At 38.5% G+C, this 26,905-nt stretch overlaps 1 protein-coding gene across 12 annotated transcripts in view; it reads left to right on the forward strand.

The window, feature by feature from the left end:
- FHIT (fragile histidine triad diadenosine triphosphatase) overlaps positions 1-26,905 on the forward strand; it is a 531,998-nt gene that overhangs the window by 385,859 nt on the left and 119,234 nt on the right. For 9 of the 12 annotated variants that reach the window (XR_013955445.1, XR_013955446.1, XR_013955447.1 and 6 more), the window contains 2 exons: positions 8,404-8,549; positions 9,490-9,519. Coding sequence is in view for 5 of the 12 variants with exons in the window: in XM_080605801.1 (XP_080461927.1) it covers positions 8,404-8,549; positions 9,490-9,519 (176 nt within the window). In the remaining 7 variants the exon portion in view is untranslated. Of the gene's footprint in view, positions 1-8,403; positions 8,550-9,489; positions 9,520-10,418; positions 10,539-13,197; positions 25,969-26,905 lie in introns of those variants that run through there. The other 3 variants (XR_013955448.1, XM_080605803.1, XM_080605799.1) reach the window with 3 other exon arrangements.

Genomic DNA, 26,905 nt, shown 5'->3' on the forward strand with positions numbered 1-26,905 from the left:
GGGTATATCAGCCAAGAGCAACATACATGTAGTCATTAGCTGAAATGGGTTGTACAAGAGCGTATCATTACAGGATCTTCTCAGAGCATTACAGCAGTTGAACATGAAGTGGCTTCGTATTGGCTTCTACTTTTCCAATTTGGCCATTGGTTGTTGCTTTGGGGACTTCAAAGATCAAAAGTTTCATGTTATTCTAGAATGTGGTTGTCATTCCCAGTACAAATCTAAGTTTGGGTCTGCAGTAAATTTCCACCAAGTGAAACTTGGATCAGAAGCATGTTTCTGAGCCACAAACTCTCCTACGGCTATTCTCACTGTGGTTCCACTTAGGCACCTGCTATTGCCCGAGGCTGCCCTTGAGGTCAGTCACTAGCAGAAAAGGAGGAATCCTACAGTAAGATACCACTCGCTATGAAGAACTGAGCTCTTAGTGACCTACTTGACATACCCTAAAGGCATTTAAAGGGAATATCAAATAAACGAAAGGCTTGTTTAAAATGAAAAGTTAACAGTTCTGAATCTCACATTTCCCTGCTGCGGCCCTCTGTCTCGTGGAGTCACTGTACTTTGAGTAGCAGTCCTTTGTACTTTGGTGTGCTATCTGGCATGACTTGGTCTATAAGCCATCTGTATTGAAATGAGATATACTGACTTCTTTCTACAGAAAAAATAAAATAATATTTATTGTTAATTTCTTGGAACTAGTGCACCTTTCATTGACATGAATTATTTCAAATAGCTTCATCGGGGTGAGAAGATGAGGCCAAGTTGAAAAAATATATATATCTGTAAAAGCTGCAGTGTGGTCTTAAAACAGTGCTCTTATCATAGTGCACAGAGATCCGTGTCAAAGATTTACACTGATTGCTTTTGGTTCCACTGGAACCACTAATTCTCTGTTTTACTGCTTAAATCTGGTCTTCTGTATTAATGTAAATGTGTACTGAGCTGCCTTATCAAGATCAGCTATGTTTAGATAATTTGTCTTATCTTAATGACGTTTTCTTATTAATGCTACGAAGTGGCATATCAAGATCAGAAAAAATGCATTGTGTGTGGTTTTAATAGAATGAAACAATTTTTGAGTTTTTATTGTAATTTTATTGCATTTTTATTTGTTCTTAATCATCTTTATTGTTCACAGCTATGTTTTCTCCCAAACTAGCAAGTTCTATGATGTACCATAACCAGAACAGCTTTCTTAAATATATTTAAATCCAGTTCTACATATAAAACATGCTAAAGTGTTCCTTCACCTTTTCCTACTATGAAATGTTCAATTTTAATCCAAATAGCCTCTACAGATTTCCTTCCAAAAGTGAGTCACGCTTGTTCTGCTGAGCAAGATTTACTCCTGGGGAAGGGCGTCGGTTCTTGCACTGCTGTGGTCTTGCATACATCCTAATTCGGTGGGTGAAGTGGGGACTGAAGTGATGCCTTGACCTATTGTTGTTCTAATGCAGGATTATGTGTGTTTGGTTCATTTTAAGGGCTTTCTGGATGCCTATATGATACAGCTTGTGCACGTGTGTAAGTGTAGGTGTACATGCATGTGCTGTTCCAGTTGTCTTCACTTTCTTCATCACTCCTCCTCCTGTCGTGGTCTGTGGAACCAGTACTGTTTCCTTCACAGAGAGAACTTGCTCCTGTAGCCTTCTAAATGTGGAGAATTGTTCAAGGGCAGGGCAGAAGAAAGATAAGTGACTAGCGGTTGTTTTTCAACTATATTAATTTTATTAGTCATGCATTCTCCTGATATATTTTTTATTATTTTTTTCTGAGCTATGGGACTTCTTTCTGTTAGCAATTAAAGTTTTTGAACAAAGAAAACTTGTGCTTAGATGCAGTGATGAATTCAATACCCCTGCCTGTCTGGGGACAACATTGTGGTGAGTTTTAATACCTGAAGCTTTGTCTGACTGATTCTCTGTGCTTGGGGCACTTGATGCAAATTCATGTAAAACAGAGCATAAGAAAAGAATAATCCCTCACCCAGCTCCCCACAGCGCATTATTACTACATTCCCATCAGCTAACTGATGGATGCGCAGAAGGGGTATTTCATACAGATGCATGAGATGGTTATAAATAATCATTTGTTGCAATCATCTCCAGCTGGTTCTTCTGGCTTCGGAGCTCCCAGCAGCCACGCCAAGGCCTCATTTTCCCATCCTGCTGAGGGCTGGACTGGCTATTGAGCAGCCTCTTGCTCAAAGGACACCATTTCTACACCACTCCCAAATGCTTCCTCCTGTTAGGAAGAGATGGTAACAATATCCACGGTGGTACTGTCTGCATTAATCCTGAAATGGCCAAAGCCCCTGTCTCCAAGGCAGGAGCTTTTGCTGAGAGTTGCTCCATAAATGAGGGGGGTGAATTGGGCTGGGAGGGAGAGGCTGCTGTGCTTTCACAGCATTCCCACAAGCTTACAAAGTACATGAAGCAGTAATAAGTCTCCGTAGGTACCATAGTTTGCGACCTTTATTTTTTCTTTCTGTCTTTCTTTTCTTCTCTCTCTCTCTCTCTCCTATTTTTATTTTTTAGTGCAAACAGTTTAGTCAAAACCAAAATAACAATGACAGGATAAGTTCTGATGAGTTTCCCAAACTTAAAGTATTAATGACAAATTGTTTTCTTATTAACTGTGAACTGTCTTTTATGTCAACATTTTTTTGAATGCTAGAATAGATATTTCAAGAGTTTGAAACTTTTTGAAATGTTCTTAATTTTCAAAATATTCAAGTTAACTTGAATATTTTTCCTACTTTCACCTTTAAAATATATATACATATTTGAGATCTTTGAGTCTTGTGTAAAGGGAAGATTTTTTGTGTTTGTTTTCTTTTGTTTTGTTTTTAATCTTTTTTAAAGTTTCTGGAACAGGAATAGTACTTCCATCCCAATGCCAGTGATGGATTCCTGACTATGCTGAAAATACGCCATTTTACTAAGTTAAAACCTTTTGTAACAAATGGTTTAGAAAACAAACAATATTGGTCAAACCCAGTGCTTCATAAAGACGCAATTACCCTTTCACTTTTAGATATTCTGCTTTTTTCCCCATGTATTTTGTTCTTTTAAAGCCTTAACGTATTAAGAAAGCCTGTCAATTTTAATGTTTTAACTGGTTCTTATTAAAAAAAAGGAAAAAAAAGAACTTTATTCCTATCGTTAGAATGTCAGTACCTGCAGAACCTTTATATTTTTTCCTTTATAAAGCTTTGAATTGTTTGAATTGTTCTGTATGAAGTTCAAATTCAGAAATAAAAGTTAAAATGGAAAGTGTGTTTTTATATAGCAAACTAGTGGACTTAACAAGGAAAAAGCTGTGTTTAGTTTTAAAGCTTGTCATATAAAAGGAATTTTAGCTGTTGTTGCTGTTGTTGTTTTGTTTGTTTCTTTCTTTCTTTTCTTTCTTTTTTTTGACCCCCATGGCCAAAAACCATTTTTCCAAGATATCAGAATTAGAGAATGTGTGTACCCAAATAGTTGTGTATGGAAATTTATCATAGGTGCCTTATGGGGCTGATCAGAACCCCACTAAAGGGAACACGGAGTCAGAACTAGACCTTAGATCCAGAATTGCAATAATTTGGGCTTCAAAGCTAGAATTCAGACCAAGCCACTGGAAATGACTACTGTGCCTTTGAATTTTGGCCTCCAGCCTGTGTATTAGCAAAAGGAAAATTGCATTTGAAGTGGTCAGCATGCAGATGTTGGCCATATGTTTTGCATCTCTTGTAGAAGCTGAAGCCTCTTGTGTGATCAACTTCAAGTCATTATGCACTTAACAAATGATCACTTTTCATTAGTGACCCATCATCTTTTATGTGAGCGTATCCTTAGATGCATAGATGCACATGGCGAGTTTGTACTTGTGCTTGGCAAAGCTGAGCGTAGCTTTGGCAGTGCCCGGGTACCCGTTGCAGTGTGTCCCTCTGAATGCCAGTCTCAAAGGGCTCCAGTTACTATGGTCTAAAATGTCAATGAAGGCGTGAAAGAGTTTTACAGAAATGTGTGCAGCCTTGACTTCTCGTGCTGAGAGCTAACGTCTTTCAGCATCCTGGCTCTGCTGGTGTGTAGAAACTTCTTGAAAGGTGCTTGCTTGGCCACAAGTCTGAGCTTTTCCTTACAGGTTACAGTCTTAATTACACCAACACTGGGAGAAAGGCAGAGTCTGTTAATTTGAGTTATGGAGGAGGTTTACAGACTTTGATGCATTAAACAACCCCCCCAAGGTTATGCAGGGAGTGGGCTGCTGTGCCCAGTATGTAAGGACAAGTAATTTTGCTGAAATCATAGGTCATCCGTAGGTTTCAGCTCCATTTGAGATTAGTGGTCTGAGGGTAGTGGGTCTGACCCAGTGTTGTTTTACTGCTACTTTATGGTTCCGCACTGCCACTAATACAGCTGGAGTTTTAGCCTACTGTCTACTGGTAGTCTTTGGAAAAATACTGACATTCCTAATTGTTTAATAAATCATTAATGGAGCTTTTAGTGTGTGTGAGGGTGTGCATATTGATTTGTGTATGCATATTTAGGTATTAGGAAAAGAAAGTAAGGCTGTTGAGACTCCTGCAAGATCTGGAGAGAGGAATATCCAATCACAAATTATAATTAGGTGTAAAGGTTTTCCACTCGTTAGAATGGAGAAGTTGACATATTAAATGGCACGTACTGTAATGATGTGGTCTGACTCAGAGTTTGAAGGAAATAACAGCTGTGCACATCAAAGCTTAAAAATAGAAGCTTCATCAGTCAGTAGCGGTTTAGAATGAATGAAGAAATCATGAAATTATTAATTATGGTGGTTAGAGAAAGGAAACATAAAGTTCAAACTCTCCAAAGGCAGAATGCTGCCTTCAGCCTTGCAGCATGCCTGCCAAAAATCAGCCCCTTGTCCTGCCGAGCCCTTGTGTAAAGGTGGGAGCTGTTGCCCAAGCATAGGCACCTGCTGCTGTTTCAGATACCCTAAGGTGACTCAGACATCCCACCTGGCTAGCAGATATGACACAGGGCATATGGCAGACTCCTGCCCTTCTGGAGTGGCAGCTGGGTGCCCCGAGGCATCTCAGATGGCAGTAGCACTGCTGCCTAAGGAGCAATCGCACATACACAGAAGTACAGACTCACTTTCACTCGCATCATTAATACGCAGTCACCTGAAGCACATCAGTAGTTCACAGCAGTGTTTGCAGTGGGTAATTGCAGAAAGCAATGAACAGTTTATCTGATTTGAGACTTAGGAGGACTTTTGAGATGAATAGAACATTTATCCAGATTAAAATCTAACCGGGACATAATGTTAAAAGCTATCCAAGTGTTAAAAAGTGTAGTTAAAAACTATGATTTAAAGTTGCAGTGGCTGGTTGTTTTCTTAATGACCTCAAATCCATGAATTCATTCTAACATTTGCCTTTTTATATATTCATAGTTAAATATAACTTGAATGTTGTCCTAATTACATTCTCATGTTAATTTAGCTCTGATTCAGAATTTCTATCATTATTCTTTGTAGAATTATTTTGAAATGATGCAAAGTTCAGTAAAGATGCTCCAGTGTGTGATTGTGCCTTTGAATTATTTATCACATTCAAAGACAGAAATATGGCTAAAATCTAGTTTGAGTTGTAAATGAGTCTTGGTATCATGAGGAGGAAGTGAACATTCTTTTTGCAGAAGGACGTGGTTTATGGGCACATTGTCTGATAGCGGAGGAGCACCTCGTGGCCCCACATGAGCAGAGAGCCTCATGGCTTAATAAGAAAACCTCCATCGCACCAACTGGCAAGGGCTATCTGAGCAGATAAGGCAGATAAGGAGTTGAAGAGGAGAGAGAGAGAGGAACAGAGACAACTTGCACGAATGACAGAACAGATTAGTGACAGAATTAAGCAGGGGAAACAGATGTCCTGCCTTGGTCAGCAGCAGCACTCACACCACCCTCTCTCCCTCTCCTGTGTGCTGTGGAAAGGAGAGCTCTCACAAGCAGTATTTAGCCCTTGTTTTTCGCAATTCATCACAGTGACAAGTAGTACAGTGCTAATATAAGGTTGTAGAAACTATGATTAATGCAAAACTTCATACTTGTGGCTGTGGCCCTGAGCTAGGTAGAGAACAAACAGTTGCTGGTGAGACGTATGCAAGGCTGAGAGGGAATGAAACCTTAGGAAAAAAATTCTAGAGGAGGAAAGGAAATTGTCTTAATGTAAGCAGCAGTTTTGCTAGAGGTAAGTGAGGGGAAATTCTTCATTTATAAATGGTTCGTTGACCCATGATAATAAAGCAGTGCTGCAGAAGAAGGATAATTATCTACTTAAGTATCAGATGCCCTAAGGGTAAAAGCTTCCCTTCTCTCCTTTTGAAAAATGAACTCAGATTAAACAAATGTCCTTTTTCCTGTTTTACTCTTGACGTGGATTTCCTCTTTATGAGTAAAATTAATTAGTTTTTCTATTCCTTTATTCCTGGTATGGAAATCAGGTCTGCCAAGCAAGTTTCCAGCTCATCCCTTGGGCCCTGAGTTCAGCCAATAGCATCCTTTATGGAGGTGCTTTGTACAGTGTGCTGGGAAGGCACAAATAAATTACAGGAGCTTTATTATGCCCAGTAGCTTGCCAAGAGGCACAGCCTTTTAGAGCTAAAAACCCACAAAACCAGATTTTTTTTCCCCGTTCAGGAATGGTTTATTTCCAAGTACCCATTTGCTAAATAGATATTTCTCCTTCCTTAAAATATTTTTAATATTGTGAGCTACAACAAGGGAAAAAGAGAAAATAGTGGTGGCATAGCTGTTGTTGTACCAAACAAAGAAGGGCCAGATTTTCAAAGCAGATTAATGCCCGCAGCTGGGGTCAGGCTTCTCCTGTTCTGTTGGGAGCAAAGCTGTGGAGCTTGCTGGAAAAATCTGCTCCGAGTTAAGCAAATATCCATTACAATATTGTCTGTCCTCATCTGGACTCAGAAAAATTGTCAGAATCTGCTCCTACTTCTTTATTACCAGAAATTATCTGTTTTTTCCTCTTATCAGAATTATAAATGTCATTCCTATGAGAAGCTTGGTGAATGTAAGCATGTCTCTCTGTTTATGGAAATAAAACATCTTTCGCATGTGTTAATCATTTTTTATTTCAAATGTTTCATGAGGTTCCTGAAGCTTCTTAAATCATGTCAGCGTAACCTTGGTGTGAACCTGTTAACTACAGAACATCTCCCAGTTACATTTCCTGGAATATAGAGAATATTCCTGAACACCTGCAGGCTTCAAGATGCAGTAAAAATAAATATTACTGGAACGCAATGGCATGGAGCTTAATTTTCTTCAAATAGTCCTTTGAAGATAGCACTCATTTTAATAAGGAAAAAATACTGAAGTTGTTAATTTTCACAGCCTTTGGTCAGGGAAATTCAGGCGGTGTTAAAGGTGATTTTAAGGTCTTTATTCTGCAAACACAATACTGTAAGTCAGAAAAAAAAATCCCGTCTGCAGGGAACTGAAATGAGAAGCAAGTCCCAAGTGCTTTCTTGTTGGATTTACACAACTGAAACTCTGCTAAGAATTCTGGACACTATTAATAATGTTACAAAATTGACTTTCAAGTGAGGAGTCATAGAAATTATTAATTTCTGTGAACACAGCAGATCAGGTGACTGTGCATAGTGTTTGTGTACTTCCATTGTTTACTTTATAGCTTCATTTCACCGACTCATGAAGCGCTGTTACCAAGGTAGAATAAAATCAGTGTATTTGCAGTGTTGTGAACACAGCGCTTAAAAGCGAAAACTCTGAAGTATCTTACCGTATTTCTAAAAATATATAATGTTTATAACAGGTGAGCATTCCTTGTGAATGGTAATTAGTGTGATGTATAAGTAAGTGAGCTGCTTTTAACAGCATAGTGTCAGGTTTTCACATTTAGGTACCTAAAATTAGAGGTGTAAGATCAAGATTTTAAAAAATACGTACTATGTATGTGGAAAAGCACTGTAAAACTGTTGTCTTGGATCACACACCCAAATCCACCTTCAAATCTGTTGGTTTTCACCCATTTTTTTTAATCACAAACGTAAATGTCTCTAACTTCCGAAGATGCTAAATACCAGCAGCTGTGTAGTTCAAAATGGTAACTTTGAGTTTGTGAAAACTTTCTTTTCCTTTAGATGTCTTCATAGTAGCATATGAACTGTATTTTAATCATTTGGTTGGTATCTGAAGGGCTTCAGGAAACTTCTGAACAAAGCATCAAATGATTGACTATGTTTAGCCTCATGTTTTAGTAACCCTCAGAGCAGGAGGAGTTTAGGCAAATCAGGGTGATCAGAAACAGGTTACACGCAGGGGGTGAGACACTGGTCTTTCTGGGCAATCAGATTTGCATTTGTGCCTTGACAATCCAACCTTCAGATGTCCTTGTTTGCCCGCTGCGTCCGGTGGAGCGTTTCCGCGACCTGTGTCCCGAGGAGGTGGCTGATCTGTTTCGTATGGCGCAAAGGGTTGGCAACGTGGTGGAGAAACTCTTTGGTGCCACTTCACTCACCATTTCAATTCAGGTTTGTAAATCAGTCAAATAAAAATAAATAAATAAATTAATTAATTAAAAGGTTTCATGATTTATTTTAGCAAGCTTCCTGCCATCTTTCCTAGGCCAATGACAAAAGGGCATTCAAATTTTAAGGGGCGATAAATGCAAAGTAACAATTAAGGAAAAAATTTAAAAGCATATTAATATTTTGCACAGTGGATGGCAATATGCCAGATTTGCCATTGAAAGAGAAATTCTCATTGCTAAGAGGAAAAAGAGAAAAGTTTGGATAATTACTAACTGCCATACTTTGGGCTAAGCCTGGGAACACTCTTAAATGCAATACTTACTCATGAGTGTTTCAGCAAGTACTCCTTTCCCAAGGAGGTGTTTGCAGGATTGAACTTCTAGAGGAGGCAGCCACATCTCTGTCTTCAACAGGTAACCCACAGCTTGGAATGGAAAGGAGTAATTCCTGCTCTCCTACTCACGCACATCTATATGCAGGCAGAGAGATGTGGCCATGTAAATATGTTATCAGTTGTTTTCAGTTATTTGTGCTGGGGTTCTGTGCCAAAAAAAGAGCTTTTTTTTAAAGCAAATCAGGAGACTAAGCCTATTTCCTTAGAATAAGACTTTAAGAAATCATGCTTTGATAAAATTCTCACTTGTCTGATTTTATATTCACAAGGATCAGAAACCTATTGCTAGCTATTCAAAAATACAATCTGAAAGCATGAAAATTAACAACTGTGGGTTTTGTGGTCTAAGATATCGCTTCTCACTCTGCCATGGCCTGATGTGGAAAGGCACCTAGTCTAAAAACTGTGTTGAAGGGACCCCAGGAGAATATGCTAAATTAGCATACAATGAAATTGGATGTAAATGATTAATGAGTGATATTTCTGAATCCCTCTGTGTGATCCTTGTTAGTTCCTCTAACCTGAGACTTCTCCCTTTGCTTACAGGATGGCCCTGAAGCTGGACAAACTGTGAAGGTGAGTGCTTATTATGCAGAATTCAAATTAAGAGACAATTATAAGAACTAATAAAAGATCAAAGCTAGTCATCTGCAGACCATTGCTGTATCGTTATGTTATCCTTGAGATCAAAAAATCCCAAGTGTACAATAGCTGTAAATACTTTTTATTGAAATTGTACTGGATAATGTTTACAGTTTTTTTTCTAGACTAAAGTTTTCAATCATGAAAATATCTTTTCCAAGCTGCTGGGTATATTTATGCAAGGGAAGCCATAGAAAAGAGGCATCTGTTTAAGGTTTTTGTGTTTGTTTTATGGAGAAAATATTGCCCTTCCATTCTTAATCTCTTTGTTTGTCTTTTTATTGCCTAATGAGTTGTAGATAATTATAGGAACAGTTAAACTGAACCACATTATGAAAATATACCTTTTGTCTCTGCTTGCTCTCTACATATTCATATCACATTCTTGTTACTGAAGTTCAAATGTAATGGAGCCAGTGAAGCTTAAAAACAGATTTTAAGTGTACTTCTGAAAAAAAAGGCGGGGGGTGGAAGGGAAAAGGATTTATGATTATACTCTCCACTTGAGTAATAACATAGATAACATCCAAGATGGCTCTCCAGCCATGTTTCACTGCCTCGTAATGCAAATGCAAATGCATGTGTAGTTAGATTATATGCCTGAACATTAGATAAAGGCTATTTTTTACATTTGGAATCAAAGGAAAGTCAAATATGGCTATGGGTTAGCACTTTGTAAAATCAGATTAGATGGCTCAAAGAAGCTGTTTGGGTTGATTAAGATAACTCTAACAACCAAATGATAGCATATAGAAACATTTTACTTCTTTCCAATTTGCTTGTATTGACCTTATTTTTCCTGTGCCTTTTTGTTGCCTGCTTTGAATATTTAGCAGGGAGGTGAAAGGGAGAGAGAAGAAGAAATTAGAAAATCCCCAAGCTTTGGGAAGCTGAGCAGTGATGAAGGAATGTAATACAATTTACTGCCATACTGCAATAAAACTGATTCCTCAGGTCATGACTTAGAGTTCATTGGGTGGGTTTCACTGGGAATGCCTATAGTTGGGTGAAAGTCTTACAGTTTAAATACCTTCCTGAATAAATTTCATCATTAAACATGGACATGTCTTAGCAAGTGGATCACAGGATTTCTTTTACTATCTTGAACAAGTATTTTTTTCCTGCATAAAAAAGGGCTTTATAGGGACGATTAAATTAAAATGTGAGAAAATTTTCTAGTATGAATGAGCAAAACCAGATGTAAAAATCCCCATCTTGTGTGATTATGAACAATAACAGATGCTTACGTAGGCCTTAAAGGGGGAAAAAAATCTGTATCGTTTTGTATTCATACCGGAGACAAAGAACATTAAGCATTAATCTATCCGGTACATTGCAAATGGTAGCCACCCTTAGTGCTTCCATCTTATACTTTTAATGAGCAATGAGATGAAAATGACCCACTCTTACAGCAGTGAACCCCTAGACTCCATAATAAAGAGTGTGTATTCATAAATTGGAGGTTAGCAGTTTGCATTTCTCTACTTTTCTGCTTCATTGGGCTGCACTGTAATTTATCATCATCACTTTAGGATGTTTATCATCTGAAAATGCCAACAACTATTTTCTTCAGAGGACTTAGAGCTTTCAAAACTGGAATTGGGGAAGAAATTACTATGATCAAGATCTTCTTTAAAGTGAACAATAGGGAGGGTACATAAATAGCTGGTTCCACTTAAATTCCTTTGAATCAGAAAGTTTGTAAAACCACGTGATCTACAAATAATTTATGAACTTTGCATTCAATGTCATGTGTTTCTGTATGTGTTTTTTAAATGTATAAAAATGCACAATAACACAGTTTTCCTCTAAGGGAACTTGTAATTAAAATTTCTGGAACAGATTTAACATTAGGAAAACATTCTAATAGTAAGAATAGCAAAGCATCACAATAAATATCCAAGGGAGTTTGTGGAGTCTCTGTTTCAATAGGGTAGGCAAGCGTATGTCAGGAGCTAATTAGGTGTAGCTGATCTAGCTCTGAATGGGGGCACACACCAGATGGCTTCAAGAGTCTTTTCTATTTGTATTTTGTATAATTCTGGATACCTGTATAGATATAAGCTACTACATGCACTACACGGGAAAAGAATTACAGGAAACAGGGGACGCGTACTGGCTGTTAAACTGATCAGTGCAAAACCTCACTACAAAATGGGAAAAGCAATCAGCTTGGTGGAAAATAAAAACTGAGAAATTTTATCTGAAAAAAGATTAGGAAATTCTCTTTATTTTTCAACAAGGAGAAATAGTAATCCATGTCCAAGAAAAATCTTGGACTTGAGTTTGATTATGTCTCAGGTCTTTCTTTGCTATGGAGATGCCTGAGATATGTGCAGTGCGTGCACCAGGTTTAAAGGAGATCGCTCTCTTAGAGCAATTTTGGATAGAAATCCACGGTAAGATATTGTTTGCTAATGTTACATGTTCGTTGTGTTGGCATGAAACCTGCTGGTGCGTGCATGTTTCAGTACTGCAATGTCAGGATACTTCAGTGGTGCCTGTACTGAAACCATACTAGTTATCTAATTGGAAGCTGTTTATAGAATCTAACACATAGCTCCAATATTACTGTACTCCTTTCCTTGTTTATACTGTCCTCCTGTGAATCTAAACTATTGGAGCCTGCAGGATGGCATTTTAGGGAAGCTCCTGGTCCTTTCAAATTCTCCCATTAATGAGGTCTGTATGTTTGTCTTTGGAAGAAACATATCTGATCCTCAGCTCACCAGTAGTTTGGAAGTATAGATGGCTCTTTTCTCAGCCTTTAGCAGCAGGAAAGAATACATTTGCTGAGGAATTCTGAATCACATCCCAGGTCTCAGACCTTAAAGTAGTACAAAGTATTCCTTCATAATCTTTTCCACAGCTGCCCATAGATTGCATACATTCCAGCCCTGTCACCTATTCATGACAGGGAGAAATATCCCTCTCCAAAGGTGGTCACAGACTCGCACACTTTGTGTTTTACTGTAAGAGCTTCTTGCACCAACTCACAACAGAGAACCTGAGCTTCTCTAAGCAATGTGTGAGCAAGCATAACCATCTTCCAGCATTAAACATATTTTGAATTCTTATTTCATACTACCTGGGGGGGAGGAAATTGTATTTAGGTTCTCTCTTAAAGAATATTTATATCCGCAATTTTGAGCTCTGTTTTTCTTACTGAAACAAAACCTACAGAGTCCTTGTGTCAGGAATGGAGAGTGAGTTTCACACTGGTTCTATTTGAGAATGCCTTAAATATCCAGGCAATTTCATGGATCAGGGAAATCAGCTCTGCATCTTAATGCAGAGCTCTTATTGCCATGTCAAGTGAGTGACGTTTCAAGATTTTCCCCAGTATATTTTATAGCTTTCTTTCCAACATCAAGTCAGCAAATGCTCTAGCTGCCTTGGTGGATGTATGGCATAGTGTAGAATAAACTCTCAGGTTTACCTTTTATGTGAGATTCAATCACAAGAAACTCCATGCACTCTGTACTCTGTAAAGGCTAAACAAATCAAGCTGGCAGGAGCATGATGCAACTAATTTATCTGTAGAGACAAGATAATATTGCACAGCAAGTGTCCATTGTGCAAACACATATGAACACACACTCTATTTTGCAGCAGTGTTGAAGTCTCCGGCAGCTCAGCACCTCCACTGTTATCCATGACAAAGTGCCTGCTTGCCAGTTACAGGTTCACCTAAATAAATGAGAAATTGAGGCTGATGGTGGCAGTGTAGGTATATGTGCAGAAATTTATTTTGTATGTCACATATTGCACTAATTATTTTACACTGAGAAGATTGCCTTACCGTTATTTTTGATGTACATGTTTTTCTTTTCCAGATGTGTTTTTAATGCTATGTTAAATGAATCCACCTGGCTTGCATTCCTTAGAAATCTTAACCTGAACTGTAGATTCTAGGGTTTATGTAAGCCCACAGGAGACTGCTCTTTCACACTATTTGTCTACCTGTCCCTGGACCTAGAGTACTGGACTTCAGGTCTGAGTCTTTAAATTTAATCAGATCACATTGCAGCCTGATTGCATAAGAAGGATTAAATTCACTAACTGCAACACTTCTGATGCCTCAGCCTGCTTTCCTTGCAGACTGGCAGATATGAGTCTTTGCTCAATGGACTATTAGAGGTCATCTTTTGCTCTCTTAAAACAATAATTAATAATAATTATAGTAATAATAATAATAAGCTGGCATTTGAGAAATGTAAAAAATTTTTACCTCTAAATGATTTAAAAGTTTCAAGAAAAAAAAAAAACCAACACGGAAAAAGCAAGATTTTGAAAACCAGATTGTACTGAAACATGAACAAATGGTCTTGTTTGCTTTACTCTTCGGAACCATGATTTTCTTGAAAGCTTGTGGGATGTCCAGAAATGATTTGATTAAGTACAGGAGTCTCTTCAAAGTGTGTTGAGAACCACACTAAAAATATTTTGTTGGAGTATATGTAATATTGCAGATGGGTAATCAATGCAGCAAATTCAGCAGTTTTAGGGCTGGTATGTCTGTTTTCAGCTCATAATTTGCTTTCTATTATGGTACTATACATGGACTGGGGTGATTTTTGTGGGATGTTAACGGTGTATATTTTCAAAGCTAGGACTATACTGGCCCTTTCAGCCACAGGGAAGCAGCTGGGGCATCCAAATTGTTTGCCTTATGCCAACCACCATGTAAGGTCTTTTGCTGGCTTTTAGTTTTCTGCTCACTCTAAATAATTCTTGCCCTTTCCTTCAAGGCCCTTTCCAAAATTGGCCTTGTGTTGGTCTAATAGCCAGACCTATGTTTTCTATAGCAAAATTAATGGATATAGCCACAAAATCTCATTTATTTATTTATTTGTTTGTTTGTTTATTGTCAGGACCTTACTCCTGTTCACTGCATACATTGTATTGCTTTTTGTTTTCCATGCTCATAGGCCCCCAAAAAGCACTGGTCCCAGATGGGTCTTTAGACCCTTCCTTAATACATATAATAATATGCAGGACCTAGAATAAAAACATTTCTTAAGATCCACTTAATTTGTACTGGTCCATTCCTGTTCTTAAAAAATTGTAGTGGCTGACAAAAGAGGCGTCTGTGTCTAGTATACACCCATGTAAAGCTGCAGAGGTTTTTTGAAGGCTGAAAGAGATCAAAGAAAATTGGGAATTTGGAAATAGCCCAGTGATTGATGGACATGACACCATCTTAACTGAGAATACCAAAGGCTCCAAGGCACTGATAAATGGAAATGAAGACCTGGATAATGAAGTCTGAGCTAGAAATATCAGGCTGTGAGGTTACCCGAAGGGATGGAGACAAGTTTTCAAAAAATTCTCTTTGGCAGTGAATTACTGCTAAATTCACCATTCAACCAAACATCCAGATACTTCTGAATCTGGATGATTTTTAATTTCCAGCAGCCAATGTCATGCTGTACCCCTGACCAGCAATCACAGAATATCTGTGTGGACTAGTCTGTAAAGAAAACAAAAAAAAAGAAAACCAAACCCATAAGATTTAAAAAGTGCAACTAGAAATGAGGAAGGTAAAAGAGAAATTTCAGAAGATTTATATTGAAGAATGGTAATGAGAAGGAAGATTTTACTATTCTGTGCTAGCAATTCTCCTCTCCTTTCTTACCATATGGATTTCTTAGATGAATATTCTCTTTATGTAGTTTAATTCCAAAAATACCCCCTGAGCTATTCAGAGTTATTGACACTGTCTAAATTAAACTATAATAAGCAAGTAAGTGGGCTCAAATGCTTGTTTAATTTGCCTTAGTGTACACTCAGATATTAAAAGTCATGCAGCTCTCTTGGCTACATCCAGCATCTAGCTCATCACTTGCTCGGCACGACCACCTTCTGCAGGAGACCTGCAGGGTGCAGTTTGCTGGCTTTTTTTTTTTTTTTTTTTTTTCCCCCCAAGAGACAATGGGTGAGAGCTAAATCACAGGGAATGCATGCAGACCTGCAAGAGTACTTGCATGTGCATAACCTGAAGTATGTGTGCCATTCAGGAATGGCTATGGGAGCACAGAAGTGCCTCTCCCAGTCCTCAGCAGAGCCACATCAGGCATCAGCAGAGCCCCATGTGCCTGGAGAGAGGCTGGGGCTGCGGGTGGCTGTGCCTGCAGCCTGTCCACGTGGAAAGCAAGCACTTGCTCTGCAGAGCCCTGCTTGTGCTGGGACACTGCTTCATGCTGCCCACAGCGACCTGGCTGATTACTGCAGGGAAGGGTTAAACTCTGCCAGGGCTCCCCATGCTCTACCCTTCTCCTTGCAGCTCCAGGACAGCCCATGCCTGGCTTGAAAAAAATGCTTTAAATATACTTCCTTTCTTTTTTTCCTTCTTTCTTTTTTATTTTAATTATTTTTTCTGGAGCGTCTTCAGATATTTACAATTTTCATGACAGAAGAATCTTGAACAAATCAGTCATTCGGAAAGGTTTATTTGGGAGGTTGAAGGCTCTTTTTTTTTTTTTTTTTGTCTATGAACAGTTTCATTTCAAAAAGAGAAAGTGTTTCTAGCTGAAAGGTGGAAAAGTTTTCCTCTGCAAATGTTATAACAGGGTATTTTGAAAACATTAAAACTTTTTCTTCATGGAAACAAAACCTCTTTTGCAAACTCTCTGTTTCACTGAATTGGCATTTTCTGACAAAAAAAATACAAACAGAAGATGGGGAGGGATGTTGAGAAATTCATGAATTGCTGCTCTTCATTTGCCCCACAATAACTGAGATTAGGATCAAAAATCCTATGTTTTAATTAGAAAGTGTCTTTCACTTCTTTGTTCCCATGTTACAGCAATATGTTTTGCATTTAAATCATTCTCTGTCCTAGAGTATGTACAATCAATCAAATGCCACTCTTGAGTACAGGTCCTACAAATACCCTATTGTACTGCAAATGCAAAACCTCTTGAAATCCCAGACAATGCATGAGGTCTAAAATCATTAATAGCATAGTCAAGAATGTCTGATTAATTTTTGTGTGGTTAGTGTATGAATTTCTTTCCATGCTCCATCTCATCTATAATACTTCTCTTTGTCAAGCTCATATCTTATAAACCTCTTCATTTTACAGGGGGCATGCTTGCTTTCTTTTTTGTTTCTTTTTCATATTTTTGGTTACAAAAGATTGCTGTCAACTAGAATGTAACTCTCCAAGAAATGTGCAAAATCTATGAAAGTATTCCTATTTAATTCAGACATGTAACTTGATGCTGTTGTGTTTTGTATTAGGTGAAAATTGTTTATTAAGCAAGTGTTGCAAAGCTATATTTCAGTTTAATAGGTTTCTGAATAACTCTTTCTAAAAATTAATACAGTGCTTTATAGCAGAATACTGTGTCCCAGTGTTCTGGCCTCATGTGGTTTGCACTTTTTGTAGATTCACAGAATGGTTTGGGTTGGAAAGAAACTGAAAGATGACCCAGTTCCAACCCCGAGCATGGGCGGGGACACCTCCCACTAGTAGAGGTTGTCCAAAGCCCCATCCAGCCTGGCCTTGAACACTTCCAGGGATGGTGCATCTACAACAACTCTGGGCAGCAACTTCTCTTTGTCTTTGCATTCTTACCTACCAGGAACTGCTTTAACTTCTCCAAAGATCCACCACGCCAAGGGGTCAGGAGTGAAATGGAATGCTTTTCTTCATACTGATGCAGCACTTCTATAAGCAGGCACTTACCCACTTTTAAACTGCTTTGTGGTTGAGGTTATTGGGTGTTCTTGCCCAAAGGCATTTTCAGCTGACTGATCTGTGTTAAACTTCGGTGCCTTAGCTGTGAGACTGGATGCTGTAACATCTGAGTCTCCTAGGAAGGACAGAGTCAGTGCTTTGCTCGTGCTAATGACCCATTTTCAGCCAGACAAAGGGAATCCATTTATTAGAGCCCTGGCTGTCTTATTAATCCAATAATAAAAATATTAAGCTGGACCATTTGTCCCTTAAAGTCACCTCCCCTTCAAAAAAATAAAGAGCTCTCTACCTAAAACGGTCCCTGCAGTTCCCCAGAGAGTCTGCACAGATTGAAGGTTTGTTACCAAAACTTAGCAAATATGGAGAGTGTATGTAATGTTTTTGCACCTAGTAGCAGGGGAATGGAGGTCTTTGCCAGCTCAATGCCCCTAGAAAGGTTTTATCACATGAAAGAGTAGGTGGTTACACTGTCCTGTAACCTACTGAAAATCTAAGCACATGTGAGATATAAGTACATTTGATCTAGTCCACACATTTTCATCTGTTCTGGCAGCACCCTATTAGCCCATGTAGGATTTATTTGTGAGAAAGAAAAGCCTCTCCTTGAAATAATTTAGAAATGGAAAACCAGGGTTAAAATAATAGAATAAAACTTGCTCAGTAAGCTCCAGACAGGATGACAGGGTGAAGAGTATGTAATATTTTTGCAGCTGAAATAAAAATAATGTCAGGAGTTCTGGACACTTCAATGGGTTTTTTATCATGCTCATTGCAAGCCAGACTGGAAAAGCCAAGAATGTCCAACGAAACAAAGCAAAACCCCTCTCTCAAGGCTCATTTCCCTTTTCCCTCCTGAAAGCTGCTTCAATGCACTCTGGCAACATCTCAGAGATAGGGTCAGTGCTCACTCTGTAAAGGGGGAATCCTTTGCTATGGCAGTTCCAGGGAAAAAGGACAGCATGCCCAAGTGGAGGACCCTGAGAAACTAGTTTGGTTTTCATCATGGATGAAACATATTCAGGTTATGTCTAAATGGTCAGATGCAAACAACCAAATGGTTTCTCTCTGCTGTACTTGTTATCATGGGCTCAGGTCCGGGCTAATAGGCTGCCCCTGTTTCTGGACTGGGACTAACACATAAAGTCCAAACAAATTTGTTTCTGCCTGTACCTGTGTGCTGTACCAGTGCTAAGTGAGGTGTGTGCATGTACACATCTCCTCTAAACAAATCCTGCCCAGTAGCGCTTCAGAGCAAGACTGTGCAGCCAGGGGCAAGGATATCTATACCCTGCAGCAAAGGCAGAAGATTGGAAAGCCATCCTGTATTTGCCAGATTGCTCAGGTCTTTTGAAGGAGAAAAATGGTTTCTCTTTTGGCAATCTCCTAGGTTATTACCTCTGAAAAATCAAACCATTTTCTTTTCTCTTTCTTTATACTTTCTGTGACTTACCTCCTCCACTGCTACCTTAGAGAACATAAAATGAAGTTTCTTGCCTGACATCGCTGATCCAAATTCTCTCTGTGAGAGGCTGGAAGAAAATAAACCAGACCAGATGGAAAGTGCTCATGTGAATGATTGTCTTGATCTTGCTGCTAAAGATGTCAAAAATCTGAAACGGTGAATTTCTTTACTTGATTTCTTGAATGCTGAGTCTAGTTCTTAGTATTTGAAATAGAGATAATGCCCAGAGGTAGCACTCTTTCTGTCTTTTTCTTTCTGTTTTTTTTTTTTCTTTTTTTAAACAAAAGAAACTGATCCGTGAATGAGCTTTATTAGTTTTCCGTTGAGAAGGTGTAGAAGAGGCAATGAGGCCATTTAGACCGTGATATTTTCTTATGCAGCCTTCTAGCATGCCTCAACTCTTTTGGAGAGGAGTTTTCATTACAGGGTGGCATTTCTGTCCAGACTAAAGAATGGATCAGTTGAGACCATATTTAATGGATGCTTTTTTTCTACAAATAAGTCATCTTTGAACAGAACCGAAGCCATTATTTCAACTGGGACCTTTTGGTGAAGTCACAATGGGATAGATTCAGGATTGTGGCATAGTAGAAATGTATCTGTAACCTGTGTTCAATTCTCTGAGTCCCATATAAATAGAATAACCTTGATGTCGAAGGACAGATTATTCTCTGATATAAATTATTTAGTTCACTTGTGAAAATATATGAGCTAAATCAGTGGAGCTTCTGCCGTTTCCATACAAACACTTTTGACCCTACTTGTGCAAGTAATTCTTCGAATTCATACAGTTTATAATTTGAACCTACAATTGTTAGTCATGTGTAAATCTAATAAGTTTGTATGTTAAGTTGCATTGTAAGATAGTAACCTATGAAGCAAGTTTTAATGTAGTGTTTTTATTTCTTCTTTAGATATCTTCTACTTCACCTAAAGAAGTTCACTGTTACAGTAACTATCAAGTTTTTTTTTTTTTAAAAAAAAAAAAGTAAGGAAAACTCCCAGAATTTATTAGGTTCTAATAAACTCCCCCTCAGTGCACATACGCTTAGTATCTTTCATTAACGTTAATGAGAATTATGCATGTATCCTGGGGAGAACAGGCTCTGTTATTTCTCTTTTATTTCTTTTCCTTGTTTTCAGTATTAAATCTTATCCTGCAGTCAGTTCTATAGGGCATACATGCATTCCTGCTGCTCAGTTATTTGCTCTATTTAATATATATAGTTTGAGCACTTCCTTTTGCATAGTGAAAAGTTAACATAGAAAGTTAATAAATTTAAAAAAATCTAATAGAATTTGTGGGCACACATAAAAAAGGGATATGCAAATTAATTAATAGATTACTATTGATTAACAGTAGGGCCTAATTAAATAATAATTTTTTCCCACACAATTACTTGTTTCATGTTATTAAATGATTGAATCCATAACTAGTTTTGAAGCTCTGACTTTGACTTAAATGAGGTGCTCAAGAGAGCAAAGTTGTGATTAGGAGCAACAGAGGCAGGGCCTAGTCACGTGGATTTATGATTTAATTTTCTGTGTAATCCAGTTTAGTGTAACAATTGAGTTTCCAAAAAAAAAAAAAAACCAAACTATAAGCAACCTTTGATTAGCTTTTGTTGACAAAAATAAATACAAAATATGGGATAGTTTATTAAGTATCTGTACCATGTTGAGAAGAGTGACTCCCTCAGAAAGGCTATTTCTGTACCTGAAGTAGCCTTTTTTTTTCCCCATTTCCTGCACTTTCTGCTGTGCTCCACAGCTGTCAGTCATTCTCCAGGCCCCAGTCCAGTGCATGACAAAGATCCAAAATCTAGAGGAAACAAAACTCATTTCTGTGAGATTTTTTTTCTTCTTATAAATAACACAGCTTCATCATTCCTCATTTCTGAGGTAGACATCAATATTTCATAGAAAGCATTAAGACTAATAAACATGTGATGGTCTTGGGAAGTAGGCACGTTGCAGAAGGAAAGCATGCAAATAAAGCTCTTCTGTTTGACACACTTCCACGTAATTGGGAGTTTTAAGAGCAGACCGTAGGAGCATGAAATGAGTCTTTCAGCTAATTCCCTTCTGCATGAAAAATGCCATGTGCCAAAACACTGCTGTCCCAGGCGAGGAAACTCCTTGGGTGCAATTCCTCAGCACAGTGCTGTGCCACAGCAGCTCCCCGATGGCATCTGTGCCTCAGGTGTTGCCGACCTGGTTGGCTGTATAATTAACAGCAGATTGCAAGACGAGCTAGCAGTTAGGGCTGTGTTTTGCTTGTATCTGCTGGGCTTGCCCGGCAGCAGATTGAAGCTGGGAGGCAGATTGCTGGCTTTCTGTTGTAAGAAAGCGCTGAGTCTACCTACATGGGAGACTGCATATCTGTACGGACCCGGGCATGCATCTAGTTGTGGGCAGCACGTTATTGCTGAGCTAGCTTGCTGCAGCTAGGCTAGAGAAGGGATTTAGTACAGTTTTGCCTTGGGCAGAGCACTGCTCTAGGGTGGCTCTACTTCCTGGAGCATCTGTGTGTCATACCCTGAAGAGTTTTGCTTGCTGTTGTGGATCCTGGCCTTTGCTTGACTGAAGCCAAGCTGCTGTTGTAGGGCTCCCCTGGCTGCAGTGACTGCGTGCCGATGGGTGCTGATCACTGGCAGCATGTGCATTAATGTCACTGACAGAGAGGAGCACCTAAGCAAAGCCCACTTAAGAGAAACATGGCTTCACTTCAAGTTCTTTGAACTTACTGCGGGGTTTTGGCACTTTGGGGGTTTTGAAACAGTCGTATATTAAATTTGTTGTTGTCTTTTCTTGAGAGCTGGAAAGGTGTCCTTCACTTGTTCCTTCCACAAAATGTGTGAAGCAACTTTTAAAACACCTCTCCGAGTTCTTTCCATTTTCTGATGGTTACATTGAATTTCCTTATTAATGTTTCCAAGCATTTTTTAATCACGTGGATATATAAGCAGAAAAGTTGTTCTGTCGTTGTGTGCCTGGCTGACTCTATAATTAGCAGCAGATTGCAATGAATGACATCCTGTTTCTTAACGTTTAGGGCTGTGTTTAGCTTATGTTGGGTTGAGTTGACCTCAGCAGGTCCAGGCTGGCAAACAGATGTCAGCTCTGTTTAGCAGAACACCTTCTGGTCACTCCAGTAAAACAGGACAAGTGTGTGTTTATAGAAGTGAAAGGCAGAATATTTGCAGTAACTGTTGAGCGGAACATGCAAACAAATTTCAATAGGCAAGCAAAGACAGGTTGCAAATCCTATTGGGAAATGATAAATTGCTGTTAAATGTTATAATTATCCCGTGACATTCAGGACTGAAACTAGGCTAAATTTTGCTGAAAACTTAGAAAAAAAATAATGGAGAGAAGTAATGTGATTTAATATATTAGCCATAGAGTAAGTGAAAAGAAATGAGAACACAACAGAAAATTAATATTTATATTTTACCAGTATGTAACAGGCTTTGTTAAGAAATGTCTGAAAGCGAAGAAGAGTTTGTTAGACAAATTATAATTTTAATTGCAGACGTAATTGATTATACTCAGCATGCTCATTAGGTTAAGGGAGAATATGAGTCAACTCTCAAGGTCATTACAGTAATAGATATTGTAGGCATGTAATTTGTGATAAGCTGGTTCGTGAACATCTAATTGCTCATTCATGGCAGCGTGTCTGGCACTTTTACTCCCCATACACCTCTTTGTCCAATTTATTTAACTCCCCTTAATATTCCTGGGTCAAATTTACTGTGGGAGGCATCAAGCAGTGAATTTTCAACCTCCAAATTATTACACCACTTCACCCTTTTTGTGCCTCAAAGACAGAGTCTGCATTACTAAAAATTAGTGGTCTGGCACTAAGCAGGATACATCACAAATAGAAATACTCACCCACAGAGACAAGCTAGAATTTCTCATTGAAAACAGCTGTTCCCTGCCCTCCCCAATGGCAGTCATACATTGGAAAAGGATGCCAAAAGAGATGTTCTTTTTTTAAAAAATGCACCATTTAATCAGAACTTTGTCTTTATATTTTTTCTAGGAAGAACACACAATATTAGTGGCTTGTTAACTCTTTCTTTATTATTTCTTTTCCTGACATTGACAGAGAGTGTTTAATATTAGCTGTCTCTTTGCAAACGAATTGGAATGTCACATATCTGTTCTTACCAACCCGACAAAATAGAAAGGACCTCTTATTATAACACGTATCAACTATAAGTAATAACTGTACTTCATTTTGATATAATGTCTCATGTTTATAGGTTTCAGAATTGTTGTCCTCATTACTAAAATGCAAATAGTTGAAATGACTTGTCCACGGTAAGGCAACACACAGGGGTGGCAGTAGGAGCTGAAGTCAGGCATCCTGAGATGCAGTTTGCCTTTTTCTACCTCCTCTCTCTAGTTATTTGGTCTGAACGCAGGATCAGACTGTTTTGTACTGCCAAGTTGTGTAGCATTGCAGAGTGGTGGCTGAGGTAAGGTATTCCCATTAGTTTAATAAGTTTGATTCAGTCTGCAGTGCAGGGGGAAGTGTAACTTTTCATTCAGATATCTTTGGCTCCATTCTATGAAGCAAAGATTCTGGGTTTTGTTTTAATTTGCTTTTTTGTTTTTGCCTTTTTTTTTTAATAAAGAGCTAGCATGATTCTCAGAGGAGCATAGCTTTCCTTTGCAATAATTTTCATTATTTGCAAAATTTGAAAGATATTATTTTAAGATGACATGACGTAGTCCATAATTATCTATTGCTTGTTGCAGAAAAGTGCAGTAGGTACAGATATAGATACTTAATTATATACCAAATTAATTCCAATGTGATTTAATAGCAATTCTCTGTTAATATTTTTGGAAGATTTAAAGGTCTCAAGTTCCTCTTTGTAAAAAAAAAAAAAAAGATTCTATCTAGCAGTCTCTGTTTCCGTATATAGGCTGTACTCTAATCTTAGTCCTTGGTACTACAGCTTTGCTGTTTAAAGCATTGTCTGGCATGATATATATCTCCTTCCCAGTGTAGAAGTTACTTTGCTGATGCTGATTGATATTACCAAAAAAGTCCCCATGCTTACTAATGTATATCAATCCCTATAACCACCTTGTAGTTTGACCTGCTGAAAAAAATTGTTATGCAAACACACTGCCATCTGTTGTGTAGTTATTCTTCAGTAATAGAACATAAACTGGAGATATGTCAAAGTAATTTAGTAAGTCAACAAATGTAAAATGAGACTTGGTAAATATAGTGTGTTATACAGAGTTTTATTAGTCATTGTCATCTGCAAGAACATAGCAGATATACCAGCCTATTCAAAGTCCAGCTTGTTTTGTTTCATCCTTTGAATGCTGACATCAGAGCTAGTGATGAGGAACATGTGGTCAACTATAATAATTAATTAGTTTTAAAATAACTATTTTAAAAGGCTGCAATTGATACAAAGCCCACTGAAAACTGTGGGAATAACCAAGTGTGCATGTATGTAAGTGTATGTGGAGTTATCACTCACTTCAGAAGTGGAGCTAATGGTATCCAAGTAAAATGGGTACCTCCTACAAGTAGGTGCTATTTTTCAAGTATAATGTTACGGTAAGGTCTACAGAAGAATCAAAAAAAAATTATTAGCTAGACTGTAAGTACAGTTCTCAAAATGGTGTTTAGACATCCTGATAATTAATGAAGAGGTTTCAAATGAAGCATTTTCAGTATCCTCTCTCTGCTAATTTCCTTTTTTCATTAAGAAAAGATAAATTGTATCCAATTATTGGAAATTATGTAGGTCATTATCATGAATGAAACTGCAATTAAACTCAGTTTTTACAAAAAAAGAAGAGGTTATCTTGTCACAACGTAGGTGTTAGTGTGCCTTGCTTAGCTGGTACTCCTGCCTTCAGGCCAAGATTGTATTAGGGTCAAGTCCTACATCAGACTGAAGTGCAGTATTTGACTAGGAATGTGCTTAGAGACTTTCAAGTGCCCTCAAGAATCAGAGTCCAGATCACATTGGTAGCGATCCAAGTGATTGTTCAATGTCTTGTAGCAGTTCTTGTTCAAAAAATTGGCAAGGGATAACCTAAGCAGAGATTACCCCTTCCCACACAGAGCAAACACAAGCAGCTGGTGGTGCTTCACCATGCAGCAGACATGGGGTGGTCTGTTCCCTGACACTGGCAGCTCTCCGGAATGCCATGGGATCCAGAGCCGAACTCTCATCTGAGGTTTTGTCCCAAAGAACTGATAATTTCACAGCAAATTGGGAGAGTGGTGACAGAGCCCACCTCAGTTCTTCTCAAAAACTGCCACAGGGAGTCGTTCTGGGCATCTCTCCATCCTCCTCGTGACAGTGGTCCCTCAGCACAGTGTGCAGAAGGGTGGTAAGGTCCTGGGCTTGAAGGAGGAAAAGGGAATCCTGTGAGAGTGGGGAGATAATTGTCCTGTCTTGAGGAGAAAAACTGAGAGAAAGGGACGGGTAGGCAATGACCCCAAAGAACAAGCTGAGCAGGATTCTCCTGTACTTGCCAAACCTTTAATTTGACCCCAAACAATTTTTTCTTTAAATAAAACCAGATCAAAACCTCAACGTCACCACAATGATACTGGCTTAAAAGCAGTTGAGGGTAAACAGGTGCTGATATACCAAAGAGATGAGGAGCTGAAGTATGACCAGTGGGACCCAGCTTGTGCAGTCACACATCATGCCCACCAGCACAGCTCTCGGCTCTCGTTGGAGCCATGTTCACCACATGGCTCTCCAGCTCCTGGGGTGTTGGCATTTCTCTGTGCTTTGCAGATCAGGTGAACTTTATTGAGTGAATTAAGGAGGACTATGGGGACAACATTATTTAGCTGCTTGCATTACTCAGAATGCCATACCTGAGGAAATGTGAAGAAACACAGTTTATTTTATTTTCTAGCCAAATTTAATAAACTAATCTAACCCTCTAACTTATGTTAAACCAAATTACAGTTTTCATATTAGTTTCACCTTAGATTTCACTCCAATTATTATAGGCTTGGCTGCAATCACTGGCAGTTTCCCATCCTTTTCCAGAAATATATAACATGAAGTGTTGTGCACTTTACACTTTTTTCTATTTATTGTTCACATCCAGTTGGATGTACTAATAAGCATTAACATGCAAATAATTATAATCAAGATTTGATATCCGTAGAGAACAAATGCTAATACAGTTAATACATCAAATATGAAAGAGGCTTTTAATTCAAAAAAGAAAAAAAGATTAAAAATATTAGCTTTTTATATGAAAAGCATTTGCAATGATTATAAATTCTATTGAGCTTGCAGAAATCTGAGCTTTGCGCTTTCAATATTTCTCATTAATGTTTAGCCTCCAGAAAGAGTTTATAATAAAGGGACTTATTCAGACAACAGATAAATAGAAGTGATACAGCCAAGAGGGCTGAAGAGCCTTGGGTATGTTTGTTGTCATCTTACCACACTGATTTCCATCAGAGGTGCTGAATATGCTAGGAGTTGTATAGAAGATGAAGTGAAATGCAATATGCATTGATAACAGCTAAGGCTAGAATGCCAGGAAATTATTTTCTTTTGATTTTCTCCTGAGTTTCTTTTCCTTGTTATTACTTCCTATGGGATAGAAGAGGTTAGCCCTGATCTTGCAAAGTCAGCTGGTTGCCCTAAACCAGATCTCACTGGAATGGTAATTTGGAGAAGTCTAATGTGCCATAAAATGGAGGTCAGTGTGGGTGATCTAGTGTCCCCCACAGGTTTCAAAAACTGAGCGTCTCCTGTGGATTGGAGAGAGATTTTTTCTGGGTAGGCATTGTGCACATCCATGGCTTCGCTGCTTCTTTGTGTAGGTGTATGGGTCCTGTGTGAGACTGGGACTTGGATGTGGAAGAAGGATAGATGCAGATCGTTTTTGGTCCTAGCAGGGCAGGCTGAGCTGAGTGGTTTGCTCTAAAGTGGTAAAGCCAAAAAATAAAATAATAATAATAAATGGGGACCTCTTCCTCTTGCAGCAGGCAGGCACTGTATGAAGTAAGATTCTGGTGCAGTATGTTAGACAGCCTGAAGAGGGGTGCAGAGCTGGGGTAGGTGGGAAAGGCTGGCTTGCATGTCTGCAAGTTGGGTTGGATATGGCACAATCTCAGCAGGGAAGAG

The sequence above is a fragment of the Anser brachyrhynchus genome (genome assembly GCF_964034855.1).
Source record: "Anser brachyrhynchus genome assembly, chromosome: 10".
NCBI lineage: Eukaryota > Metazoa > Chordata > Aves > Anseriformes > Anatidae > Anser > Anser brachyrhynchus.